This window comes from Sminthopsis crassicaudata, chromosome X, assembly GCF_048593235.1.
Source record: "Sminthopsis crassicaudata isolate SCR6 chromosome X, ASM4859323v1, whole genome shotgun sequence".
NCBI lineage: Eukaryota > Metazoa > Chordata > Mammalia > Dasyuromorphia > Dasyuridae > Sminthopsis > Sminthopsis crassicaudata.
In genome coordinates this window covers 3,359,922-3,384,727 of record NC_133623.1, presented here as the reverse complement: position 1 = coordinate 3,384,727, position 24,806 = coordinate 3,359,922, and the positions used below count along the sequence as shown (strand labels likewise).

At 40.8% G+C, this 24,806-nt stretch overlaps 1 protein-coding gene across 2 annotated transcripts in view; it reads left to right on the top strand.

Moving 5' to 3' along the window:
* Positions 1 to 24,806, top strand: part of TEX11 (testis expressed 11) — a 133,549-nt gene that overhangs the window by 47,890 nt on the left and 60,853 nt on the right. For both annotated transcript variants that reach the window (XM_074277463.1, XM_074277462.1), the window contains exons 11-12: positions 5,840 to 5,897; positions 14,968 to 15,063. In XM_074277463.1, the coding sequence (XP_074133564.1) occupies positions 5,840 to 5,897; positions 14,968 to 15,063 (154 nt within the window). The remainder of the gene's footprint in view (positions 1 to 5,839; positions 5,898 to 14,967; positions 15,064 to 24,806) is intronic.

Here is a 24,806-nt window from a genome sequence, read left to right as displayed (position 1 = left end):
TCCTTCCTTTCCTTCCATATATCCTTCATAAGTGATTTAAAAAATTTTAAGTCAGTAGCCAAACTTTATTTTTATTTTTTTCCTGAGGAAATTGGAGTTAAGTGACTTGCCCAGGGTCACACAACTAGTAAGTGTTAAGTGTCTGAAGATGAGTTTGAACTCATATCCTCCCGACTGTAGGGCCAGTTTTCTATCCACTGCACCCCCTAGCTGCCCCCTTTGACAAATGATTGACCCCAATGTTTGTCTTCTAGGATCCTCATATTTTGCAAATGTCAGTAATATACTTGGCTTGTCCATTTGTTATTTCTTATCCTTGCTGTGTGACTGGCCCACATCCTTTTTTGATTCTATGTCATGGATGACATGTTCTATGCCATTTTGTGTATGCAGGTCATTTACTTATACTTGCTACTTGTACCTTGCCCATTGGGTCACTTGCAGCTATGGTTATTTTGAGATTAGTGTCCCGTGAATTACAGCCATGTGTATAATCATAGAATATTATTGGTATAAAGATTTTTTGAGCATTAAGAGAAGAGCTTGCACTCACTGAAAGCATTGTTCAATTTCCCATATGTAGTCTATCTGCACTGTCTGCAATGTCTGTGCATCTAGATCTATATGAGGAAGGAGGAGGGGGGAGAAGATGAATAACTTAGTGTATTGCCTACTGGACTGTATGCCATGATCTGGTCAACTGGTGTTCTTTATCCATTTAGTTTTTCTTGTGTGGATTACTAGATGGATTACTAGACCAGTCTCTTGCTTAGTTGTGCATCTCATCAATGTGGCCCTTAAATGTTCTGGGAGTTGACGCGATCAGCATATTGTTATCTGCAAACAGAAACATCTGGAGACTCATTATTTATATGGTGCTCTCTTTTCCATTTGGATTTTTATTTTTGTAGAGCATGTCTTACATGTTTAGCACCTTGGGCAGACTGTTATTCACTGTCTTATGCCACATTTAGTTCAAATAAAGGATCCCTGAACAAAGTTCTCTGTAGTTGTATCGGGGAACCTTATATAATGCTAATGTATGGGTGACAGTTTCCTAGAGGAAAGATTTGAAGGCTGTACTTTATACTGACAGATTCCATCTAATCAAATGTTTTTTTTTAAATCAATAAACAGTGAGATTCTGTACTCTTGGCTAGCTGTGTGACACTGAAGATGTGGTTTGCTATGGAGTTTAGTCTGCTAGCACTTCTCTGTTCCCTTCAGATTTTTATGGAAGGCACTCTTCTATGCATGAACTAAACTATTCTCAAAGATTTTTTAGAGGTGAGAAAGTAGGTTCATGGATGGGCCAGTAATCGCTGATGTCTTCTTGGTTGTTTTTTGTGGTTGTTGCAGAAGAGGATTAAAAAAAATTTTAATATGTAATTTCAAGATCTTCTTTTCCTTGTGATCTTGAAAATGAATCCCTGAGAGGTGTTAATAATATTGTGTTGCTTCCATCAAGGGTGTAGTCAGCATGTGTCTGGTTAGGTCCAGCAGCTTTTCCCAAGTTGTTCTTGACTGATATTTATTTCTTCTTCCTATTACAGTACATCAGGTACTGAGGTATGTTAGTTTAAATAGAGCAGTTAGCCCATTGTGATCACTTGAAAAACCTCTGGCTTTCTGAACCTAGTCTTTCTTCTTTCCCCCAACCCCAGCAGATATAGTCACAAGATATAATCACCAATAATGAGGCTTTAAGGGGTTAAGACCCTGTTATCCCTTTATGAGTTGGAAAGGAACAATATCACCTCCTTGCATAGCTTTAAATAGCTAAGCCCTGAAGATAGAAGTTTGAGAGCTCTCAGGCTGATGAGAGAGCCAGCAGTGGGAAAGAATCCAAGTTTTTACTTTTGCAGGGGAAGAATGAGTTTTTTTTTTTCTGACCTGCTCTCTCAGAGGGAGACACTTTATCCAGCAGTTGAAAGATCCCTTGAAGAGTGAGGCACAGTTGAGGAAGCAGTGACACATAGATAAAAAAAGGCAATGCTTGAAGTGTTGGGACCTCCAAGGAGCATGGACCCTCAATAGCAGGGAAGAGAATTGGTTATAGACTTGAGAGAGAACTAACCCTGGCTGTTGAGAAGTGAGCTGTAAAGTTGACTGTGTGAGGAGAGAAAGGGCTTTGAGACCTTGCAATTCTGGAGTTGTGAATTGCTTGGACAACATTAGTTTCCAACATGTGGAAACCATTGGACTCTGTACCCATTCTTCCCAGATTCTCTGGGTATTATTTGTAGGAGATTGTACCCCGTGTTTACAGAGGGAATGTTTTATAGTGCTTTTACTATGCCATTTTAGTAAATGTCTTTTGGAAGAGCAGATCGTGTCTTCTGGCCTTTCTCCTGTCCCCTTGAGAGGACATAGCTCTAAATGTCTTGAGTGAAACCTCATCAATGGAGGTCTGAAAATCCCTGAGGCATCTGTGGTGCACTGGAGCTCTTGTCCCTGGTGACAAGAGATCGATGTGGGAACACTGGCAGATGTTTTGTTTCACTTCTACTCGTTTTTTTCTTTTCCTCATTGTCATGGGCCAAGAGAATGGTGGGACTGGGAAGGCCGTGAGTTAATACCTCTACGCGTTCCCGCACCACTAGTCAGGACCCTTGTGAACAAGGGAGCACTGCTACAGAGGAGGACAGTGGGACTAACTGTGCCCTCAGGTGGATTGGCCTGGGACTCAGCTGTGGGTTCTTTGGAAAAGAAGAACATGAAGATGGTTTTTAGGACTTGAGTGGTGAGTTCCTGACACCCCCAAGAAACCTCCTGGCTTGCAGCTTTTATCTGCATATATTCTTGAATTCTTTAACCACCTTGAAAACTGGTTTTATTAAGTTATGGTGGTGATATTGAATTTTTTTATGAAATGCATTATGTGTTTGAACCCTTAGGCTCAGAGGGACCCCACAGCATCAGATGTGCAACAATAGCTTGGACCATTAATGAATGCTCTTGTGTATGTGTAGGGGATTTGGGGGGAAGGGGAATGACAAGAGTAATCTGCTTAGAGGAGCCTCAGGTCAAGTTTTCTTTAGGCTCATGTCCTACTTTGGGACTTTTTGAGGTTTTCTGAGATAATTACTTGTAATCTTCCATCATCCTTCTTATGATGTTTTGAAAGTGAGCTTGTACTGTGAACTGGGGTTGCCCTTGGTTACCAGGCCTCCCCGCTGAGCAAGGAGATCTTGTTTACTGGCCAAGGCTGTTTCTGGGCTTTTTGGGCTTCCCTACTGCAGTAATCATTTTATACTGATTATTGCCATTTCTTAGAGATGTTTAACCTCTGAGACTTGTTTCCTGTTTTTGCGAATCACTAGTTTACTTAAATAGGGCCCCGTGGAGCTGCTGTGGTTGTATATATTGTCATTTTCCTCCTTTCTCTTATTTTGCTTATCATTTTAATCTTTGTTCGTGATCTAAGTAAACAGATAACTAATAGTTGACTGAAATTATTTCAGCTTTCTTTTTGAAGAAATTTTTTTTTTTTTTACTTTTGAACCATCTCCAAGCCTTTGATTTCTTTCATTTCCTAATCTGAACCATATTTTCCAGTAGTGTGTCTACCTTTGCATTGAAGGCACAGAGTATGAAGGTAAGTGTTAACAGAATCAACTTTGGCCATTTTCATTATTAGCTTCATAGGATTTTAGTTCTTGTTCAACCTCAACAACAGGTGTTCGGGTATGAATCATCATTGTGGGAATCTTTTGTTTTTGCCAAGTATGGACACTTCAATTTGTTGTTGGGTATCAAATGAAACTATCACGTTTATTCACCTTTCTAAGGTTGCCTTGTGAGCTATCCTTCTATTTAACTACAATTTGCATGTGGCACTCTTATCTCCTTTCTTTTTCTCCCTCAGGCATTTGGGGTTAAGTGACTTGCCCAGGGTCACACAGCTAGGCAGTATTTAAGTATCTGAGGCCAAATTTGAACTCGGGTCTTCCTGACTTCAGGGCTGGTGCTTTATCCACTGCACCAATTAGCTACCCCTCTCCTCTCTTCATTATTGATTGTCCCACTTTCAGACTCTACCTTTTGGCTTCCTTCAAGAGTCAGTCAGAATCCCACTTTCTGCAAGACGTCTTTCCCATCCCCAGTGCTAGATCATTTTCTCTGAGATTATATTTTACTTACTACACACATGCATACATATATACATAGAAGGAAATGTGTATCTTATATGTACACAGTTGTTTGCATGTTATCTGCTCCATGAAAATACGAGTTACATGCTTGTCCCCCATGGCTAGAAGGCTCTCCCACCTCTGTTCTACTTGGCAAACACAAGATTTTCTATTTAATCCTGGAGGTGATAGGGAGCCACGGGTGTTTAATGAATTTAGGGGGTGACCTGATCTTTAGGAAGATCAATTTCACAGCTGAATGGAGAATGGACTAAAATGGCTTGAGATAGGCAGCTCCACTGGAAAATTCTAGCTGTGAAGGGATGAGAATCTGCACCAGAATGGTGGCAGTTTTCGAGGATAGAAGGGGACGTGTTTGAGATGTTCCCACGGTAGAATTGACAGGATACGTGAATAGAGAGAGGGAATGTTGTAAGGGTAGAAACAGCAAAAGTTGATCAGCTGGTTGGATACATGGGGAAGAAGGATGAGGAAGCCTGGAAAATGCCAAGGTTACAAGCCTGGGAGACTAAATGGTGCCTTAGCATCACCCCAAAAGTTTAGAAGGGGGAAGTTTTATGGAGAAAGATCAGAAGTTTGCTTTGGGCATGTTGAGTGTAAGATGTTTCTGGGATATCCAGTTTGAAATGTCCAGGAAGCATGTGGTAGTGTGAGATGACAGAGCTTAGTACCTAACTGGTGAGAGAAAGTTAAAAAAAAAAAATTAAAGTTGGCAGCTACTAGATGGGCTGATCTCTATCTCCCCACCCCCAACTGAGACTTACTTTGTATAAGTTTCTCAGTCTTGGGCTGGGGTGGTTGACCCACTTATAAAAATTCCTATTTCTGATTTTCCTCTGGCTCCTTGGGCTGTGGCAGAAGGGTCTCTTTGTATGGAGTGTACAGCCAACTGTACACTCTGTACACTCTGGCCTCTTTCTAGGAGTTTAGTCATGTGGGTTCTTCTAGTGGCAGTTGAGAATACCCCACAGTTTAAAGTTATGACATGTTCCACGTCCACAAGTAACCAACTTTTGCTGTTTGTCTTTGGAGGATTTTAGATTCTGAATCCCTCACTAAAATCCCTGGAGCTGTCAAAATTACCTAAGATGGTGCTTAGGTAGCAGTCTAAGCTAAGACTTTGTAGTTAAAGCAGGGCCCTTGGGGGTGGGGCCTCCATGTTCCCCCTTCTTTTGCAACACAGAATTTCTATATAATCTTGGGAAAGTCATTTCATTAGGGAGCCTTTTGTTTATTCAATTGCAAAATAATTCATAATGCCTCATGGGAGTTTTGTGAGGCTTAATTAATAAGTGTTGTTAATGAAGTTTGATATTCTCTGATTAAAGCATCTGTTTATTTTTATTGTTGTGCATTCCTATTTTAGTCTGTCAAAACATGTACATTAAGTAGTCTCTTGTAAACATGTGAATTTTAAAAATAATAATACTGATTGATTAGAATATACTAAAAGAAAAAAGTCTAGAATAATCTTAATTGAGTTAACATCTTTAAAGGGAATTGTGATTTACATCAGTTAGGAAGGGGTTGCTTTCATACTGTTGATGTTTATTTGCTAACTGATGACTAATCTCTGTTATTGTGTGAAATATTAAAAATTTACTATACAATAGTGTTAATCTATGTCTTTGAGGCCATGCAAAAAAGATAGAATTTGTAATCGAATGTTTCTTTTTTCCATGTAGCCAAAGCTATGAAATTGGAAAATTGGATAAGAACAGCACTTCCGGACAAGAAATGCAGGTAAAAATTATGCTGGAGATTTCACAATTTGATGAAATCTGCAATTATATCATAGATAAAAAATTATAGTCGTCCCCTCTACATTATCTACAAGGGACACTGCGGGCAACAAAAATGTTTAATAACTAATAACAGAACTTGGATAAATTATATTTTATGACAATACATCCTTAGTGCAGGTGAGTGAAAGGTAGAGAACACAGACCTCACTGTTCTTATTGCCTATAAACTAATGAAATAATTAATCTCCTCTTTAGAGTTTCAGAGCCTACATTTCTTTTGTTCTCCACATATCACCGTGGCAGCCACTGGTTTCTAGTGCCTTTTTTTCCATCTCAAGGAAGTTCAATGCCTGATGTGATTTGTAATCTCCTCTCCCATCCCTGTCCACAGAGTTGGACTTCCTTCAGATGTTCATCCAGTTTTACCAAACCATTGCCTTCTCTTTCCTTCAAGAGGGGAAATTCTTTCAACTTGATCATTTTTAAAAATTTTATTAATTTTATAATTATACATTTTTGACAGTATATATGCATGAGTAATTTTTTTATAACATTATCCCTTGTATTCATATTTCCAGATTTTCCCCTCCTTTCCTCTACTCCCTCCCCTAGATGACAGGCAATCTCATACTTTTTTTAAATTTTATTAATTTTATAATTATATATATATTTTTGGACAGTAGATATACATGAGTAATTTTTTTTATAACATTATCCCTTGTATTCATTTTTCCAGATTTCCCCCTCCCTCTCTCTATTCCCTCCCCTAGATGACAGGCAATCTCATACATTTTACATGTGTTACAGTATAACCTAGATACAATATATGTGTGTAAATCCAATTTTCTTGTTGCACGTTAAGTATTGGATTCTGAAGGTATAAGTAACCTGGGTAGATAGACAGTAGTGCTAATATTTTACATTCAATTCCCAGTGTTCCTTCTCTGGGTGTATCAACTTGATCATTTTTTTTTTTAATTAGTAATAGGGGCAGCTAGGTGTCGCAGTGGATAGAGCACCAGCCTTGAACTCAGGAGGACCGGAGTTCAAATGTGGTCTCAGACACTTAACACTTCCTAACTGTGTGACCCTGGGCAAGTCACTTAATCCCAGCCGAAAAAAAAAAAAAAATAGTACTAGCTTTTTATTTTCAAAACATATACAAATATAGTTAGACCTTGTGTTCCAATTTTTTTTTCTCTTCCCTTCTTCCCCTCACCTCCTTCCCTGTCAAGTAATCCAATATAGGTTAAACATGCAATTCTGTATGTATTACCACAATTATCATTCTGCACAAGAAAAATCAGTTCAAAAAGGGAAAAAAAGAGAGGAAAAAAAACAAAGAAAAAATAACAAAAAAGGTGAAATACTTTGTTGTGGTCCACAGTCAGTCCCCACAGCCCCCTTTTTGGATGCAGATGGCTCTCTCCATTACAAGACCATTGGAAATGCCTTGAATCACCTCATTGTTGAAAAGAGCCAAGTCCATCACAAATAATCATCATATAATCTTGTTACTGTTTGACAATCATTTTTAAAGTTGTACTTCATACTCTTAAACTCTGAAATTAATTTCTCAGATTCTTACCTTTCACCTATGAATCTCTTGTATCCTTGTCCTGACTTTACTCATTTGTCATCAGTATTAAAATTAGTTCATCATAGTTAGTAGTAGGGAGACTGCTTTTTTGCAGACTGCACTCTATTCTATGCAGGCTTTTTTTTTTAAGGTAGAATTTTAAGAATTAGGTGGTGTGCAGAGTGGAGAGTATTGGTCTTGGAGTTATAAAAACCCGGATTCATATACTGCTTTAAATATTAGCATAAATCATAAGCTCTCTCAGTCTCAGCTTCCTATCTACTAAATGAGGGTAATAATAGCACCTACCTTATAGGAGCAAATGAAGCAATGTCTATTAAATGCTTTGCAAACTTAAAAATCAGTTATTATCAGAACTGTTAGAAACACTCCTTTCTACAACCATATGTTAGCAAAAGTGAGTATTTAAAAGAAATGGAAGAGTATAATAAAAATAGAAAATACTCCAGTTAATAAATATCATTAATTTAAAGATCTTTGCCTAATCTCAGAAAATGAAATTGAATTAGCCGTAAAAGGAACTACTGGGGGAGGGACCCTGGTCCAGAGGGATTTACAGATGAATTCTATCAAATGTTTAAATAACAATTATTATCTATACTGTATAAATTATTCTCAAGAAGATACTTTCTACTATTATACAGAAATATTGTATTCTATATATACATATATAAAATAATATATAGAAAGATATAGTCATACTAGCTAAACCATGGATAGACAAAAGAAGGAAACTATAGATCAACATCACTAAAAATACTGATTCAAAAATTTTAAATAAAATTCTGATGAAGACTGACAACATATGTGAAATTGTGCGCTGTGACTAAGTTGGATGATTGGTAAGGATTTAAGATAGCTGAACATTAGGAAAGCAATTAATATATAATTAACCATTGAAATAAAATGCTCTTAAACTATATGATTATATCAACAGACATGACAAAACAGCATCAAATGTCCCTAACAAAATAATGGCTTCTATTTAGAGTAAAAACCCTAAAAATCATAGGCATAGAAGGGCCATCAAAATATTAACAATGCTATATCTAAAACTAATAACATTATTTACAATGGTGAAATACTAGAAACTTTTCCCAATAAAAACCAAAGTAAAGCAAGGGTGTCTCTGCCCCAACTTATTTGTCTTATGTGATAGGAAATTTTAGCAATACAAAGAAGAAAAAAATAATGAAAGTGAATGAAGTACCTCATGCAAACAGGAAAAAAAATTATTTTCTGATTTTCTGAGGGCTTCTAATTAAGACTGTAGATTTAGTAAAGTAGCAGAATACAAAATACAGTAAGAAAAACTGATGGCATTTGTATGTGATAATATAAAAATCCAGGAGGAAATAATAAAAAGGAAAGTTCTTTTCAAAGTACCTACAATATGAATAAGCTACATGGGAATCAATCTACCAAGCCATATTAAATCAAGACTTGGATAAATACAGATATAAATAATATAAAATATAAGTAAAATAAAGTGATACATATTTAATCTGTATTGAATTATTCTTCTTGAGGAGGGAGAAAGGGAGAGGAGAATAAGAAATATTTGAAATACAAGATTTTACAAAGGTGAATGTTGAAAATTATTTTGGCATATATTTGGAAAAATAAAATATTATTAAAAATTATTTTTAAAAAGCCTTCCTGTGGCTGGGCTGGGATTAGGGATTGAGAAGGAAGATGAGATTGGGGCTCTGGCTCACTCTTCAACAGTCCCACAATACATTTCTCCTCAGGGTTTTCAATTGAATTTTTTTTTCTTCTCCATTCTACCAGACACTTGCATCTCTCAGGCCTTGGTGTTTTATAAACTTACTAATAGGATGAGAGTTTACTCAGCCAATCCAAACGCATTTCCTGTCACTCTTTTTGGCCTAGGACATTTTCTTTATGTAGCCTAAAACAGGGGTTCTTAGTGCTGTGTGTATGGGGGGTGTGTGTGTGTCTCTGTCTCCCCTCGAAGGCCTTCTAGTGAAGCATATAGACCCCTCTTCAGAATCAGCTTTTTTTGTGCATAAAATATAAAAGGTTTACAAAAGGAACAATTATATTAAAACACTACTGTCAGAATGTATATATTAATATATACACATATGTAACCCTGACTCTGATTCAATAGAGATGTAATTTCTTCTCGTTATGTTAGCAGGCCTTCACATTTTGACACAACATTTTTGTCACTTTCTTGAAATGGGGGTGGTACTCTGTGACTGATTTACTCAATAGCTCCTTGCCCTTAGAAAAAAGGTGATAGGCCAGATAGCCAAAAGAATTCTTTATAGAACTAGATAGCACCACAGCAATTTTCAGGTTTGAAGACCAAAAGGTCTAGAATTTCAAGGGGAATAATTAGAAAAGTCAGAATTAAGGGGGCCTTGAACTGCCAGACCTCAAATAATACCATGAAGCAATAAAATAAACAAACTCTGTCATACAAGATTTAAAAAAAAAAAAAAAAGGTTGATTATTTGAACAGATTAAGTAAATAAGTCTCAGAAGCAATAGAACATAGTCCTCTGGTATTAAATAAACCTGAGGATGGGGCAGCTGGGGGCCTAATATAAAATGGACAATGTCAATTACATAAGATTGAAAGACTTTTGCACAATCAATGTAGTTAGAGAAAAACAACAGTAAACTGAGGGGCGGTACAGGGGTGTGTGTGTGTGGGTGTGTGTAGTGATGTTTGAAGCAAATATCTTAACAGTATGACAGCCAAGATCTATAGGGAATTGATACAAAATGGGTACCAAGAGAAGCACTATTTCTAAATAGATAAGTGATAAAAGGATAGGAAGAGTTTTCAAATGAAGTTTTGAAATGTATGATGTCAACAATATGAAAGAATGTTCCAAATCTCTGATTAAAAAGAGAAATGCAGATTGACGCTGTACACTTCAATGCTGTATGGAGAGGTATTCTGATGGGAGTGGAGATCTTCAACATAAAGAAGATCCAACTCACTTCCAGTTGATCAATGATGGACAGAAATAACTACACCCAGAGAAGGAACACTGGGAAGTGAATGTAAATTATTAGCACTACTGTCTATGTACCCAGGTTACTTATACCTTCGGAATCTAATACTTAATGTGCAACAAGAAAATGGTATTTACACACATATATTGTATCTAGGTTATACGGTAACACATGTAAAATGTATGGGATTGCCTGTCATCAAGGGGAGGGAGTAGAGGGAAGGGGGGATAATTTGGAAAAATGAATACAAGGGATAATATTATTAAAAAAATTACTCATGCATATATACTGTGGAAAAAAATTCTAAATAAAAAAAAAAGAAAAAAGAAAAAAATTCTAAAGGAAAAAAAAAAAAGAAATGCAGATTGAAATAATTGTGTTTCATTTTTGATCCATCAGTTCCTCAAACCTGAAAATCTTGGCTCAGTTCTTGACTCCCTGGAGTTCTCCGCTTTTGTCCTCATGTGATTACTTTCCCTTCACTCCTCCCATTTCAGCTTCCTTTTATGTATTGTCTTCCCCTTTAGACTGTATGTTTCTTGAAGACAGAGATTGTTCTTGTTTTTTCTTGTATTCTATTAAGTGCCTACTGTATCTAGGTACTGTGCTGCTAAGCTCAGAGAATATAAAAAGAGGCAAAAGATGGTTCCTGCCCTCAAATTTTATAATCCAGTGGAGGAGACAACATGCAAACAAACATATATATATATATGTATGTGTGCATATACATACATACACACATATAAAGCAAACTATATAGATGGGATACATGGGAATGGAGTGAAGATACTGGTAGTAAGAGGGATGGGAAAAGCTTCTTGTAGAAGGTAGGGTTTTAGCTGTAGAAGAACATCAAGGGAAGTCAAAGCAGAGAAAGGAGAGGATTCCAGGTCTGGAGAACTCGGAGCCAGAGTGGAAAGATGCAGTGGTCCTCAAACTTTGTAAATAGGGGGCCAGTTCACTGTCCCTCAGACTGTTGGAGAGCCGGACTATAGTAAAAACAAAAACTCACGCTCTGTCTCCCTCCCTTAGCCCATTTGCCATAACCCGGCGGGCTGCATAAAAGTCCTCAGCAGCCACATCTGGCCCGCGGGCTGTAGTTTGAGAACTCCTGGATTATAGCATCTTGTAGCCTTATTTGTGGAATGGCCAGGAGGCCAGTGTCACTGAATGGAAGAGTACATGGCAGACCCTAAAGTATAAGGAAACTGGAAAAGGAGGAGGGGGCTGGTTCCAAAGGACTCTGAATGCTAAGCAGAGCAGAGCCTTTGCTCCTGGAAGTGACAGAAAGCCCACTGGCATTTATTGAGTGGGATGTGACATGGTCAGATCTGTGCTTTATGAAAATCATTTTACTGGCTGAATAGAAGATTGCAGTGGGGAGAGACTTAAGGCACAAAGATCACCCCAGCAGGCTATGGCAATCGTCCAGCCATGAGTTTCAAAATGAGAGCCTGCACCCCGGGGGTTAGTAGCTTGGAGGAGAGAAGGGGGCATATTCAAGAGATGTCATGAATATCAAAATGACAAGTTTCAGGCTTGTTCTGGGACAAACCTGATCCTAGCCATTCTTATGGGTCAAGATTGGAATAAAATGAAACACTCATAGACCATTTAATATTGGACAAAAAAAAAAAGTTTATTTAACCATTTCTCTTTCCCTTTCACACACATGTCCAAACTCATCATCTGGGATGAGATCAATACGTTAGTTCAATCCCTCATTCTGTGAAGTTCTCTGGGCTTCTGGGGAGGTTTAAATGTTTTTTTTTCAAGTGCTTCATACTAAAGAGTCTTAACAAAGATGATAGTTCTTAATACCCTTCTTCCAGCCCCCCCCCCCCAGTGCCATATACTGATGCTGAACACTCCATTCAGCACAGTTCTTAGACGATCCCCAAATAAAAGCTTTCAGGAAGGACCCAGGTCCAAACACAGCTGATGGGTCTGGAGAAGATAATCCCCCCCACATGCAAAGTTATTCAAATTTAGCAAGCCCTATTTGACATTATCATCAGGACCTGGTTTTTAAAGACCCAAAGCACATTCCACATCTGTCTCTGGTTGCTCAAAGTTAGTAGATAGCTTTACTTCCTAATTCTGCATGATCAGTAGGGTTCTGGTTCTGCCCTATTATGAGGACTTGCAGTATTTACATACTCCCAGAAATGTGGTCATTGAATTATAAAACCTTCCATATCAATTCCTCCACCTCTCCCTTTCCCTACACCAACTGTGAGGTCATTCTAATTCAATCCTGTGGACTAATGTAAAATGTTCTGAGCTGGGCCTGACTCAGACTGGTATAATAGAACTGAATAATAATAATAATAATAATAATAATAATAATAATAATAATAATAATAATAATAATAATAAAGGACTGAAATAAAATAAGATATTTGTAGATTATTTATCTTTATATAATCAGCAAAAATATGCCTTCTTTCCCACCCTAATCTCCCCCCAACCATACCAATTTCGAATATAATAAAAATAAAATTCCCATTAATCATATTTCCCCATTGACCGTGTCAGAGAAAAAAAAAAGTTTCATCCTGAGTCTCTCACCTGGAATCTTGCTTAGGCAAGGAGAAGGGGCCACATCTTGGTCAACAACTAGGGGAAAAAGAGGATAGAGTGGAAGATGAAAAGAATGGGAAGAAGGAGGGACCCTGTGTAGAGTGATTTTAATTTTCGTCAGAAAAGTAAGGGGCAAAACCCTCAGCTGAAAGAGAAGTGGGGAGGAGACATAAAAAGAGAAAAGATGATTTGGAACAACTTGTGTGGGGAAGGAGAATCATAGATGCAGGTTAAATTTTGGGGAGGGGTGGGGAGGATGCAACTTGCAAGATTAAAGTAAAAGAAATTTCCCAATTCCCAGAAAACAATGTGTGTTCTTCAGCCTACCGGGTATATCATGGAACTGTAGAATACATAGTTTGTGTTTGCATCCCAGCATTCAGCATAGTGGTATGGTGAACAGAGAGGGCTGGTCCGGAGTTAGGAAGACCAGAATACAAATGCAGCCTCAGCAAGTCACTTTTGTCTGTCAATTTTCTCAGCTATCAAATATAAAGCACCCTTACCGCCCAGGATTGTTGTGAAGACCAAATGAGATATTTGTAAAACACTTTGCATAATGACTGGCACATAGTAGGCATCATATAAATGCTTGAGTTTTTTTCATCTTCCCATCCTTCATCACCGAATAAATGTCATCTCCCTCGGTTTCCTCACCTGTAAAATCAGAATAATAACATTTACTTCCCAAGATTTTAGTGAGGATAAAGGAAGATATTTATAAAGTTTTGAAAACCTTAAAGTTCTACATGTATTTATAATTATTATCATTATCATTATTCCCTATAGTTCTATATAAAAGTTTATTATCATTATGATTATTACTTCCTACAGTTCTATATAAATGCTTATTATTATTATTATTATTATTATTACTACTCTACACTTTTTCCTGTGAGGATGTATTAGAAAAGATCTTTGTTCTCCCATGTTTCTTTTTATTCCTCTTTGACCTTGCAAACAGATTTCTTTTTTATAAACACAAGTTACAGTAAGTTCTTCTAGTATTAAAGTATTCTATATGATTTTTTACACAATTATTTACCTTTACTGTGTAAAGGGGAGAGATACACCTTTATGGGGATGTCTTAGATATTGAATTTTACCAGACTCTGCTATGAGAATTACAGACTTGACCATATGTAGGTTGGATAGGCCTAGTGTCTTTTAATTCTGTGTAGAATTGGTGCCAGAATTGTCAATCCATATAATAAGCCTTTATGCTATTCAAAGAAAGAAAAGAATAGGATTTTCAGAAAAGTTCTGCCCCCATCTTACTGAAGTCATTTCTCCAGTCTTTCTCATTGTATCTGCCTAGGAGTGATTCGGTCCTGTCCTGCTGGTGTGGTTCTAGCTTTAGTAAGGTGTCTTTTGTTAGCACTTTAGAAAGTAGCTTGCTAACATCCATCAACTCCTGGGGAGGGAGGCACTTGTCCTTTTTTTTTTTTTTTTTTTTTGGTCTTAGACTGGATAGGTTCAACGCAATGCTACACATGGTATTGCTCCATAAGAGATAGTAAAATGACTCTTGATCATTATGCTTTAGTTTTCTGGGGTATGAAGTGGAGAGGCCAATTCTCGCCTAGAAAGTACTTGAACATGAACTATGAGATATTATGAAAAATAATAACTATCTAGGAGATTTGATATAAAGTTCTTCTGTGTTCCCCTTCCCCCACAAGATAATGTCTTGCTTTGTATTGAGGTAGCATGCTGATTGCAGTATCCCCCAGAAATGACATTTATTCCATGATGATGGCAGCCTTTAATGATGTCCTCTTTTCTAATGATTCTCTGGGTTCGGAAAAACTCCTGTTATTGCTTAAGTGTTTGCTAGCTTGTCTTATTTGATGCCATTTTCCCTTAACTTTGTGTATGTTTTTTATTGTAGTCTCGAGTTCTTCGACTGCTCGCTAACATTTACCTAGACTGGGACTGGGAACAGTGTCAAGACAAGGCTCTCGAAACCATCAACTTGGCTAACGAGGTAACAAGGTTTTGTGATTATTTTCTCTTAAGATGCATACTTTGAATAGTAGTTTAACCTTTAAAACTTATGCATACTTTGAATAGTAGTTTAACCTTTAAAACTTTGGTTCATACCTTTGAAATCCACTATATACATTCATCATAATTTTTTTTTAGTTATTAACAATGGGGCCATTTCTCCAAAAACAAAAAGAAACACATCATATCCCCTATAATAACATAATGACAACCGTGTGGCAAACTCAAGTGTGAGCTTTTACAAGGTGCCTTTCCTGGTATTCCCACAGATGGGAATGCTCCCTCACTGCCCCCAGAATAATGACCTTGTATTTATTTGGTATGTACACATAATCTGTTTATTTGTCTGGTCCCCCCTCTCCCCAAGTGGAATGCCAGCTCCTTGGGACTTAGCAATGTTCCCTTTTCTAGCTATGTTATCCTGGTGCTTAGCCAAGTGATCTACAACTGGAAGGCACCTAAAGAAATGTTTGTTGACTGAAATCAACTATCCCAATGGTGCTTATCTCAGAATATGAATTACAAAGCATTTAAGTACGTACAAGTTGCCTGATTTTCAGCTCTGGGAATACAAATACAAAATGCTAGAGTCCTTGCCCTCTTGGAGCTCACATTTGAATGGAGAATTTCTTGTAGATAGAATAGTGGTGGCCTGGGAAGTCCACAAGTTGGTGAATTGATTCTTAGAACAGCCCACTGACATGCTCTAACCAGAAGTAATGGTAGTATTTTTGATTTACTTACTGTGTCCGGAGAAGAAGGTCGGAGGGGTTGGGGGAAAGGACATGCAAGTCACAGCAGGGTGTAGGTGGCAGCTGAGTAAGGATGTGAAGAATAGTTTGGTCTGAGATTCCCTAGATATGGTGAGTTGGGTGATTTTATGCCTCTTAACACATTAAACAAGAGAACTCCGGGACAGAACTTCCAAAGTTGAATATGTTAATTTCCAGGAGCTGGGGACAATTTCTGGAAGTGTTGTTCAGAAGGTGTTGTTCTGGGTAGGGAAAGATGGCCTAGGTAGAAAGCTAGATTATGATATGGGGAGATGCAGGTCCAAATTTAATTTTTTTCAAATAACTTTCCAGTTTTCCTAATGATTTTGGTTGATTTGGAAGACTTTTCCCTTAAAATTATGCATCCTTTGTCCATTGGTTTATAGGAGCCTGGGCTTTTGGGGTTATTTGTTTTTAGGTTTTGTTTAGAGATTAACTTTTTTTTTTTTTTAACCAGAACCAAATAATTTTGATGACTTTTGTTTCATAATGAGATTAGAGAGCTAATTATTCCTGTTTTTTTCATTATTTCTTTTTAAATTCTTTACTTTTTGTCCCTCTTGACTTATTTTGTTTATAAAGCAACTTGGTAGTGTGATATAGCATTAACTTTATAAAAATAATTTAGATAACATCATTTTTTCATTATATTGCTAGAAGGTAGTAATTGAACAATTCATCTTTCCAATTATATAAGTGTAGGATAACCTGCTCTTTCCTGAAACAATCTCTTCTACTTTGGCTTAGCTTTAACTGTTAGAAAGCTTTCCTCTTTTATCCATATAAAAATCCGATTCTCTCCAGTTACCCATGGTTTCTAGTTCTGCTAAATCTAACAACCCTCCTGTGATACAGCAGCTCTTCAACCAATATTGGAATGGCCCCATCCTCCAGGGTAGCGGTTCTTGGCATTTTTTTGTGTCTTGGTTCCCTTGGGTACTCTCAGAATCATATTTTTAAATAATTGAAAGAAATGGTAAATTTCAGTTTGAGATTAGTGAAAATAAAGATGGATTTTTCTTCTCCATTCTTAGATCTCTGAGTAAATGAAAGGCTCTAGGCCCTTCACTATTCTGGTTGTGACAAAGACATCTGATTTGGAGGTGGACCTCTGGGTCCAAAGAAAAATTTTCTTCTCTGGCTGTTGCTTTCAAAGCAGTTGTAGCAGTAGAAGCAAGGGTCCCCCTAACTTTGACCCTTAAATGGCCTAGAATCCATGACTTATAACAGGGCAAAGACTGGGTACAAGGGAACTGGGTAGAAGGGAACTGAGAGAGAAAAATAGGGAGCTTCAAATCAGAGGGGATTGGAGGAATGCTATGTCCTGGGGGAGAGAATCTAAGATGGATTTTACTCTTTTGCTGCCGATTGTACCAGGGAAGGGGCAGAAAGGAAAGGGAAAGGAAGTAAGTGGCAGAGACAAAGTGGAATTCTTTTATTTCCTCTTCACTTCCTCTCTCCCTCTGTTTCTCTTCCCTGTTGTTGCTGCTGCTGTTAGCAGGATCAGTATCCCTAGAGTGGCTGAAGCAGTGTAAGGATGGGGATTTCTCTCCCTTACTTGACAGGCAGCCATGCTACATTCTATTCTGAAGGAAGTAGAAAGAGGCTGGAGGTGGGAACCAGTATCAGTCAGTCAGTGGGTCCGGATGGCTACTTGCGCTTGCCCTTGCCCTTGCTCTTTCTCCTGCTTTTCCGGGGAACGGAAGGGAGCAGGAAGTTACCGTGACCTGTGGCGATGACCTGCCTCTCTTCCTCATCTCCCTTTTTGTTGCTAATGGTACCCCTGAGAAGGCTGCTGTTGTTTCTCCCCTTCCCTCCCCTCCCCTGCTGCTGCTGCTGCTGCTGCTGCTGCTGCCACCGCTGCCACCACCACGGTCATTGCTACAGCAGCGGCAGTAGCAGCAGTAGCAGCAGCAGCAGCAGCAGCAGCAGCAGCAGCAGTAGCATCCGCTGCCACCATGAGGCTGCAAGCGCTTGGGCCTGCCTAGTGCTGCAGTAAGTGTTGGAAGAAACCTTTGTCTTTCCCCTAGCATCCTTCCCCTTGCTTCCACTGACCCCTACTGGCAGAGGAGAGGAGGGAAGGGGGTAGGGCTGCAAAGGGTTCTTTTTTTTCCACCTTCCTCCATCTTGTTGATGGTGTTTGAGAGGGAGGAGGAGTCTAGGAGGCAGTGAAAATGGTGCCTAGGAGGATGGGACTTTCCTCCTTTCCCTCCTTTCAGGGACTGGTGCTAGAACATCCAGAAGAGGAGGAAGGCTCCCTAAAGCGTCTTCCCTTCTTCTTGCTGGTATTGTCATGGCGTACCCATCAGTATTGAGTACTGATTAACGAGCTGGGAATACCCAGGACCCATGGCTCTCTCGCCTTTGTTTCCCCGGAATCCACCCCTTCCCTTTGCTGCTGCTGAATCTGACGGGGAGCCACATGGAGCGGAGGGCTGCTTCCCTGCCCGCGTTGCCTTCCTTGTAATCTCACAAATTCGTGCTAGGATCCGAGGCAGCTAGTGAAAACTTAGGAAGGAGAGGGGGGGCACAAAAGCTTAGCCACCATTTCTCCTCCTTTCCTTCTTTTTTGCAGCCCGATTCACTAGGGAAGGGCTAGAAAGAGGGGTCTGGGGGGGGAATTCACTGGACAGTTAAGTGCACAGAGACTGGAAAGGACACCTGGTCCCGACTACTCCCGAAAAAAGGGGGTGAGGGGCTGAGGGGGCTGGGCTGCCAGCGGCATGGCGCAGAGGGAGGAGCCTGGGGGTGGCGCCATGGAGCCCAACGATTCATGTAGAACTTGCTAGAAAAGGGGGAAGAAGTGGAGGCGGGGCTGAGGACACTCAGGACAGGCTGTGGCGTAGAGGGAGGAGTCTCAGAAGGAGGGCTGGACTGGCGATTGGGGCATAGGAACCCTTCTGCCTCTTCTCCCTAGTGGTTTGATGCTAGAACATGCTAGACTTAGAGAGGAAGATGAGGGGGGCTGACTGCTCTATTTTCCTCCCCCTCACAAAGGGAGGAGTTTGGGGAGAGCCTTCCTATTCTCCCTTTCTCCATTTAGATCATTTAGTAATGAGGGAACATACTAGAAAAGGGGGAGAAAGGACTAGTATGGGGAAAGAAAAGGGGATGGAGGAGTTAGGGGTAAGGCTTACCACACTCTCTCTCCCTGTTGCTGATCTGGAGGAAGGATGAGCCCGTGCAGGATGTCTAAAGCTTCTCCTAGTCTTCCCCTTCCCCTTCGCTGCTGCAGGGAGCACGGCAGGGGACAGTACCCACTCTTCTCCCCTTTCCTCCCTTCCTCATCCCCTCCACCCCCATGCTTGCCCCTTATCCCTGATAATTAGTGGGAGAAAACGGTACAGAAAAAGGAGTGAGGGATCAGGAGCTGGGAAATAGGCTGGGGGGCTGGCATTTTTCTTTCTTGGAGGTGCTGAACTACAAGGTGGAACTTCACCTCCTTCCTTTCCCTATTTCTGGGCCCAGTCTGAGTGATTCTGGCAGGTCCTTTTTCTGCCTTTCTCTTCTTTGCCCCGAGAGCCCTGGAAAAGGAGGGTCACTGACATATTGAGGAGGGTGTATGGGGTCTCTCTCCCCTCTTCCTCCTCATTTCCTTGAATAGTCAGGAGGATACTGAGAGTGCACTGGATTGGGGCAAGAAAGCTGGTTTTACTCCTTAGCTGACTCAAGACCTTTGATGAAACACCCCCCCCCTTCTTAATAGTTTGTTAAATCTCTGAAATGAAAAGGATGGATTGATTAATCTCTGACGTAACTTCTGGCTCTGTTGGTATATAACCATTGTACACAGAACTGACCAGCAAAACGACAAGGTTATACTACGGCTCCCTCTGGCTGCTGTGCTGGTGCTAAGGAGAGGATTCTGGGAAGAGCTTGAGAGGAGGGAGTAGCCTCTTCTCTCTTTCCTTCTCCCCCCTGTGGCCACTGACTAATACTAATATAGGTTCCAATAGCAGAAAACGGGGGCCAGCTTGAAGTTGTGGGTGAGGCTAAACTGGTAGCCAAGTTTCCCTCCCCTTTTAGTTACTCCTGGGGTGATGCTAAAAGATGTGAGAAAATGGCTTTGGAGCTGGGCTGGTTTCCCCCCTTCTCTTCTCTTTTTGCTATTACCAGTACTTAGGTAAGAAGGAGACCCATTTGTGGGGTTCTGGTGCTAACAGGTGGTGTCTTTTCTCTCCTCTAAAAGTGTTCCCTTTGGAAACAACAAGTATCAGTAGAATAAGCTGGAACAGGGTGAGGTTTTGGGAGAAAGAACCCAAGACAAGTGAGAATAATTGTTTTTCTCCCCCCTTCCTCTTGTTGCTAATTTGTGACCTACTCAAGAAAACAGTCGGAAGAGCTTAACTTTTCCGCTCAGCCTTTGGGTTCCGGAGGTAAAACAGGGTCTTTCTAGTACACCTACACCAAGGATTCCCAGCCTGGGCTTGGCCATCTCCAAGGAGCTAGAGAAGCCTGCTAGAGAGCCAGTGGATTTTGAGCAAACCTTGTTATGTAGAAACTAGTAGCCCTATTTCCTATGTGCATATGCATAGGAAACTCCAGAATTCAGTTCCTTTCATATTCAGTGGAGGATGGGAAAAGCTTGGGAATTCCCTAGGCAGCCTGCAGCCAGATGCCTCTGGGGACTGAGAGAGGTGAAAGAGTAGGAGGTCTCCAGAAGTGATTGGGGAGGAGACTGAACCCCTGAAGATGGTGGGGCAGGCTAGAGCTAGCAATTCGTCCATGCTCCTCTTTCCCCATCTAGAACAAGATTCTTTGCTGAAACTGTCCTTGGCAATCCAAGGTATTTTAGGCACTTAAAAGCATTCTTCTGAGAAGACTGCCGAAGGGCCCCGGGACACAAAGGGTGAAGAATTTCTGGCCTAGAAAATATTCTGTCCCATCTAATATGACCTGCTTCTCCTTTTCTCCCTCCCTTAATATAGATCTTCCTCAAGAGGCTGAGATTGACCAAGCTTTTTTGTCTTTATATATTTGCTTTCCTGAGAAATGCCACTCAGTGCCTTCCCTTCCACCACCTCCATGCATATTCCTCCCAAAGCTGCCTCTCACACCTCCATGCCTAAGTTTCTAGTGGACAGAAAGCCTGAGGTAGGCAGGGTGAGCACTCCTGCTTTGGGATGGGGTATGAGTTGGAGCGAGACTCGATTCCAAGGCCAGCACTATGCCGTGAGCATCTATAATTCAACATCCTCTTCCATGCTATGGCACATCGGCTAGCTCCCTCTTTGAAACTTGGACCTCTGTCCATTTGGCAATAGGATTCCCATTTTCCATCTATCCTCTTTTTAACCAGCGGTTCTCTTTAGCTGCTTTGCCATCTCATGTCCAACAAGGAAATGTTGGCAGTTGGGCCTTCTGGCTCCTCTTGTGTTCCTGCTACCAAGCTGTGGGCCTGGCCCCCGTGACTGTGTTCCTGAAGCTCTGGGAATGCTTCCTGTCCTACTCACTCTTTGGATCCACTCTTCATACTATAGGGAGACAGAGCTTCGGACTGAGATAGACTTAGGGCACTTTCAAAAGACTTTTTGGTGATGGTTATTTTGAATTCAATTTCATTTCTTAAAAAAACCATCTGTGGTTTCCTATTGATCAACATTCAGTGTATTCAAAGCCCTCCAGTGTAGAACAGTTCTGCCTTTCCAGCCTTATCTTCTAGTACTGTCTTCCCTAGGAGCTATGCCGTAGCCAAAATGGATTGCCCTTTTCCAAGGCTACCCAGGCCTGGTCTGGTCTGGTGCCTTTGCTCGTGCTTTTCCATAATTCTTCCCCAGGACTGCATTGCTTATTGAATTCCCATCCATCCTTTAAAGCCCAAATCAAAGGTTACTTCTTTCAGGAAAACCTTCTTCCTTTGCCTGAACGAGCAGAGAAGTTGGATTATAAACTTCACTTTATCTTTGAAATGGAGGTAACACAATGGTTAGAGAGAATGTCAGTCCTGCAGCTAGGAAGTTGTTTTGTTGTTCAGTTGTTTTCAATCATGTCTGACTCATGACCCTGTTTGGGGGGGGGGTCTTGGCAAAGATACTGGGGTAGTTGGCCATTTCTGTTTCTAGCTCATTTTTACAGATGAGGAAACTGAGGCAAACCGGGTGAAGTGATTAGCCTCAAAGTCACACCACTGTTAAGTGTCTGAGGCCAGATTTGAATTCAGGAAGGAGGCCTAGATTTCCAGCCACTACAGTAATACCTAGATGGCCCCAAGTCAGAAAAAGTTCAGGTGTAGCCTTAGACATTTACTAGTTGTGTGACTCTGGCTAAGTCACTTCCCCTCTGCCTGCCTCAGTTTCCTTTTATGTAAAATGGGAATCATAATAGCACCTCCCTCCCAGGATTCCTGTGAGATCATGTAGTAGGTGCTGGAGAAATGCTAGCTGTCATAATTACTGTTTTCCCTTTGCTGCTGCTGGTAGCCTTAAAGAGGGAGGATCGGGAATATCCTCATTCTGTTTTGCTTTGGCAAGATGCTTTTCTCCCTCCTCTTCTTCCTTTTCCCCTTAAGCCTGTCCATCTTTCTGTAGCTGCCACTGCTTCTTTGCTAGTCCTGGGACAGGAGAAAGGTCCTTGGGGAATCTCAAAGGGTGGCAGGATAGCTTTTCCTATCCTCTTGCTGCTAATGTCTACTGGTAGAAATATCAGAATGCCAGGGAGAAGGGGAGACCTCAGAGTGAGGAGTGATGGTGTAGGGCCTACATTTCTCTTCCTTCCTCCTTGTTGGGAGGTTTTTTTTTCCTACCTTTTATTTCTTGTCTTCCCCTTTACTTCCCCCACCCAATAATCAGGAGAACATGGTGGTTACTGGAAAGCTTCTGTTCCGGCTCCTTCACTATAGAGTAGAAAGAACCTAGATGGAAGTGTTGAATGTGAGCCTTCTCTATCTAATGGAAGGGGGGGGGGGAATGTATGGCCTAGGTGACCTCTCAAATGGCTTCCTGTTTTTCTGGGATTCTCACTTTGGAAGAGACTGCTGAAGGCCTTGCATAGCAAAGGCAGCTGGAGCTGGCTGCCGATTGGTCTCTGCTTCCATCCCCACAGCCAATGGCTGATGGAAAAACATGCTGGCTAGGTGAAAGGGCAGGAGGCAGGACAGGAAGTTGGGTGAGAGACATGTTTAGCTATAGGGCCTTCATTCTGTTTTCAGACAGGCCACTTGTGGTATAGCTGCCTTTTTTTTTTTTTTTCCTCTCCTACTTGCAGGCACTATGTTTGGGAGGCCCAGCCTGGGAAAGCAGAGGGAGCCCTAACTGAAGGGAGAGCAGTTCAAAGATTTAATCTTTCCTTGCTCTGACCTTCCTTTGAAAGAGCCTGGGGGTGGGGTAGGGTTAACCCTTTTTCCACCAATTGATGAAGTCATGGAAATACTTAGAGAGGGCAGGGCAGGAAGGAGTCTGGCAAGTTTTCTCTAATTTGTAGTTAAAGGTTTCTCTTTTCCTCTTCTCCCTCCTCTTCCCCTTTGCTGCTGTTGCTGCTAGGAAGGAGAAAGAAGCCTAGAATGGGCCATAAAAGAAGGGGATTGGACATTTTCTCTAGTCTGTGGCAGCTTCTTTGATGCTCCTGAGTCAGCTGCTTAAGAGATAGGGAAATTTGGAGCTGAGTCATAGTGCATTTCCTTTTTCTGAGCACGGAACCAGTGCTGCTGGCCTGGAAGACATAGAATCGGGAAATGTTGATGGCGGGGCCTTGTTTCTCTTAGAATCATAGACTAAGGACCATTGAAACAGGAGAAAAGGCTCGGTGGCCTTGTAGGCCTGATTCTCAGCCTGCTGCCTATGGTAGGGAAGGTGATTGCTGAGGGGCCTAGAGAACGAAAATGTTCTCTTTCTCTTAGTCGATCCCCCCAGGGTTTTACAGGTCTCAGGTGACAGTTTAACAGAAGTTCCAGGGCCAGCCATAATTCCTCTTCCTTTAGAGCTCCCACACTTAGGCAGCTTGGGGCTGTTCAAAGAATACAGAACTGGGCAGGGCAGCTGGAGCTCTGCTTTCTAGTATCTCACAGACCACAAAGCCCAGGGTTCACTAAGACCACCTGGAGCTTTCCTTCACTTTGCCTCTGTTTTGGTGTTACCCACTGTATAGAATCAGTGATCCTCAAACTTTTTCAATAGGGGGCCAGTTCCCTGTCCCTCAGACTGTTGGAGGGCCATAGTAAAAATAAAAGCTCACACTCTGTCTCCGCATAAACGTCCTCAGCGGGCGCATCTGGCCCGCCGACAGTAGTTTGAGAACCTCTGGATAGATGAAAATAATTCTGCCTTCCATTCAAGGCCCTCAGCAGGCTCCCCTGTCCAGCCTTATCTTCTATATTCACTCATTACCCAGCCCTGAGCAATATTGTGTCATTGCGACTTTGTCTCCTGAAGAGCCAGTAGAGACTTTGTTTCTAAATTAAATCCTTCCTTTCACTGCTAAGGGAACAACATGCCCCTCAGAGCCTGAAGTAGGCCATGGACACGTGCTGCCCCCAGATTCAGTACTGTTTCAGTTGCCTTCTCTCCTTACTTTGGAGCACAAGGCCGGATCATCCGGGCTATTAAGGGCAGAACTTGTATCTTGAAGGGGAGTGGAGAAGGGAAGCTGAGGAGGTAGAAAGTACATGGCTCTCATGCAAATGTTTTTTTTGTTTTTTGTTTTTTGTTTTTTTACCATTCTCTTAACCTTTACTAGGTTTTGAGGAAGAAGTAGCCTAGGGCTACTGGGTGGTAAGTAGGGATAGCACCTGAGGTCTCTCTCTTTTTGTTTACTTTCTCCTATTGCTCTTGGAAAGGATTTTCATTTTTCAGTTTTTTCCAGGTTATTACATTGCCTTCTGGCTTGGATGCACTAGAATACCCATAATTTCTATTGTGGAAAATCTTGAGCGGTCAGTATCAGGGAAAGTATCCAATCCTTAGTCACATAACCCAGAAATGATTTGGTATTAAGCCCCAGGAATATTGATTGTAAT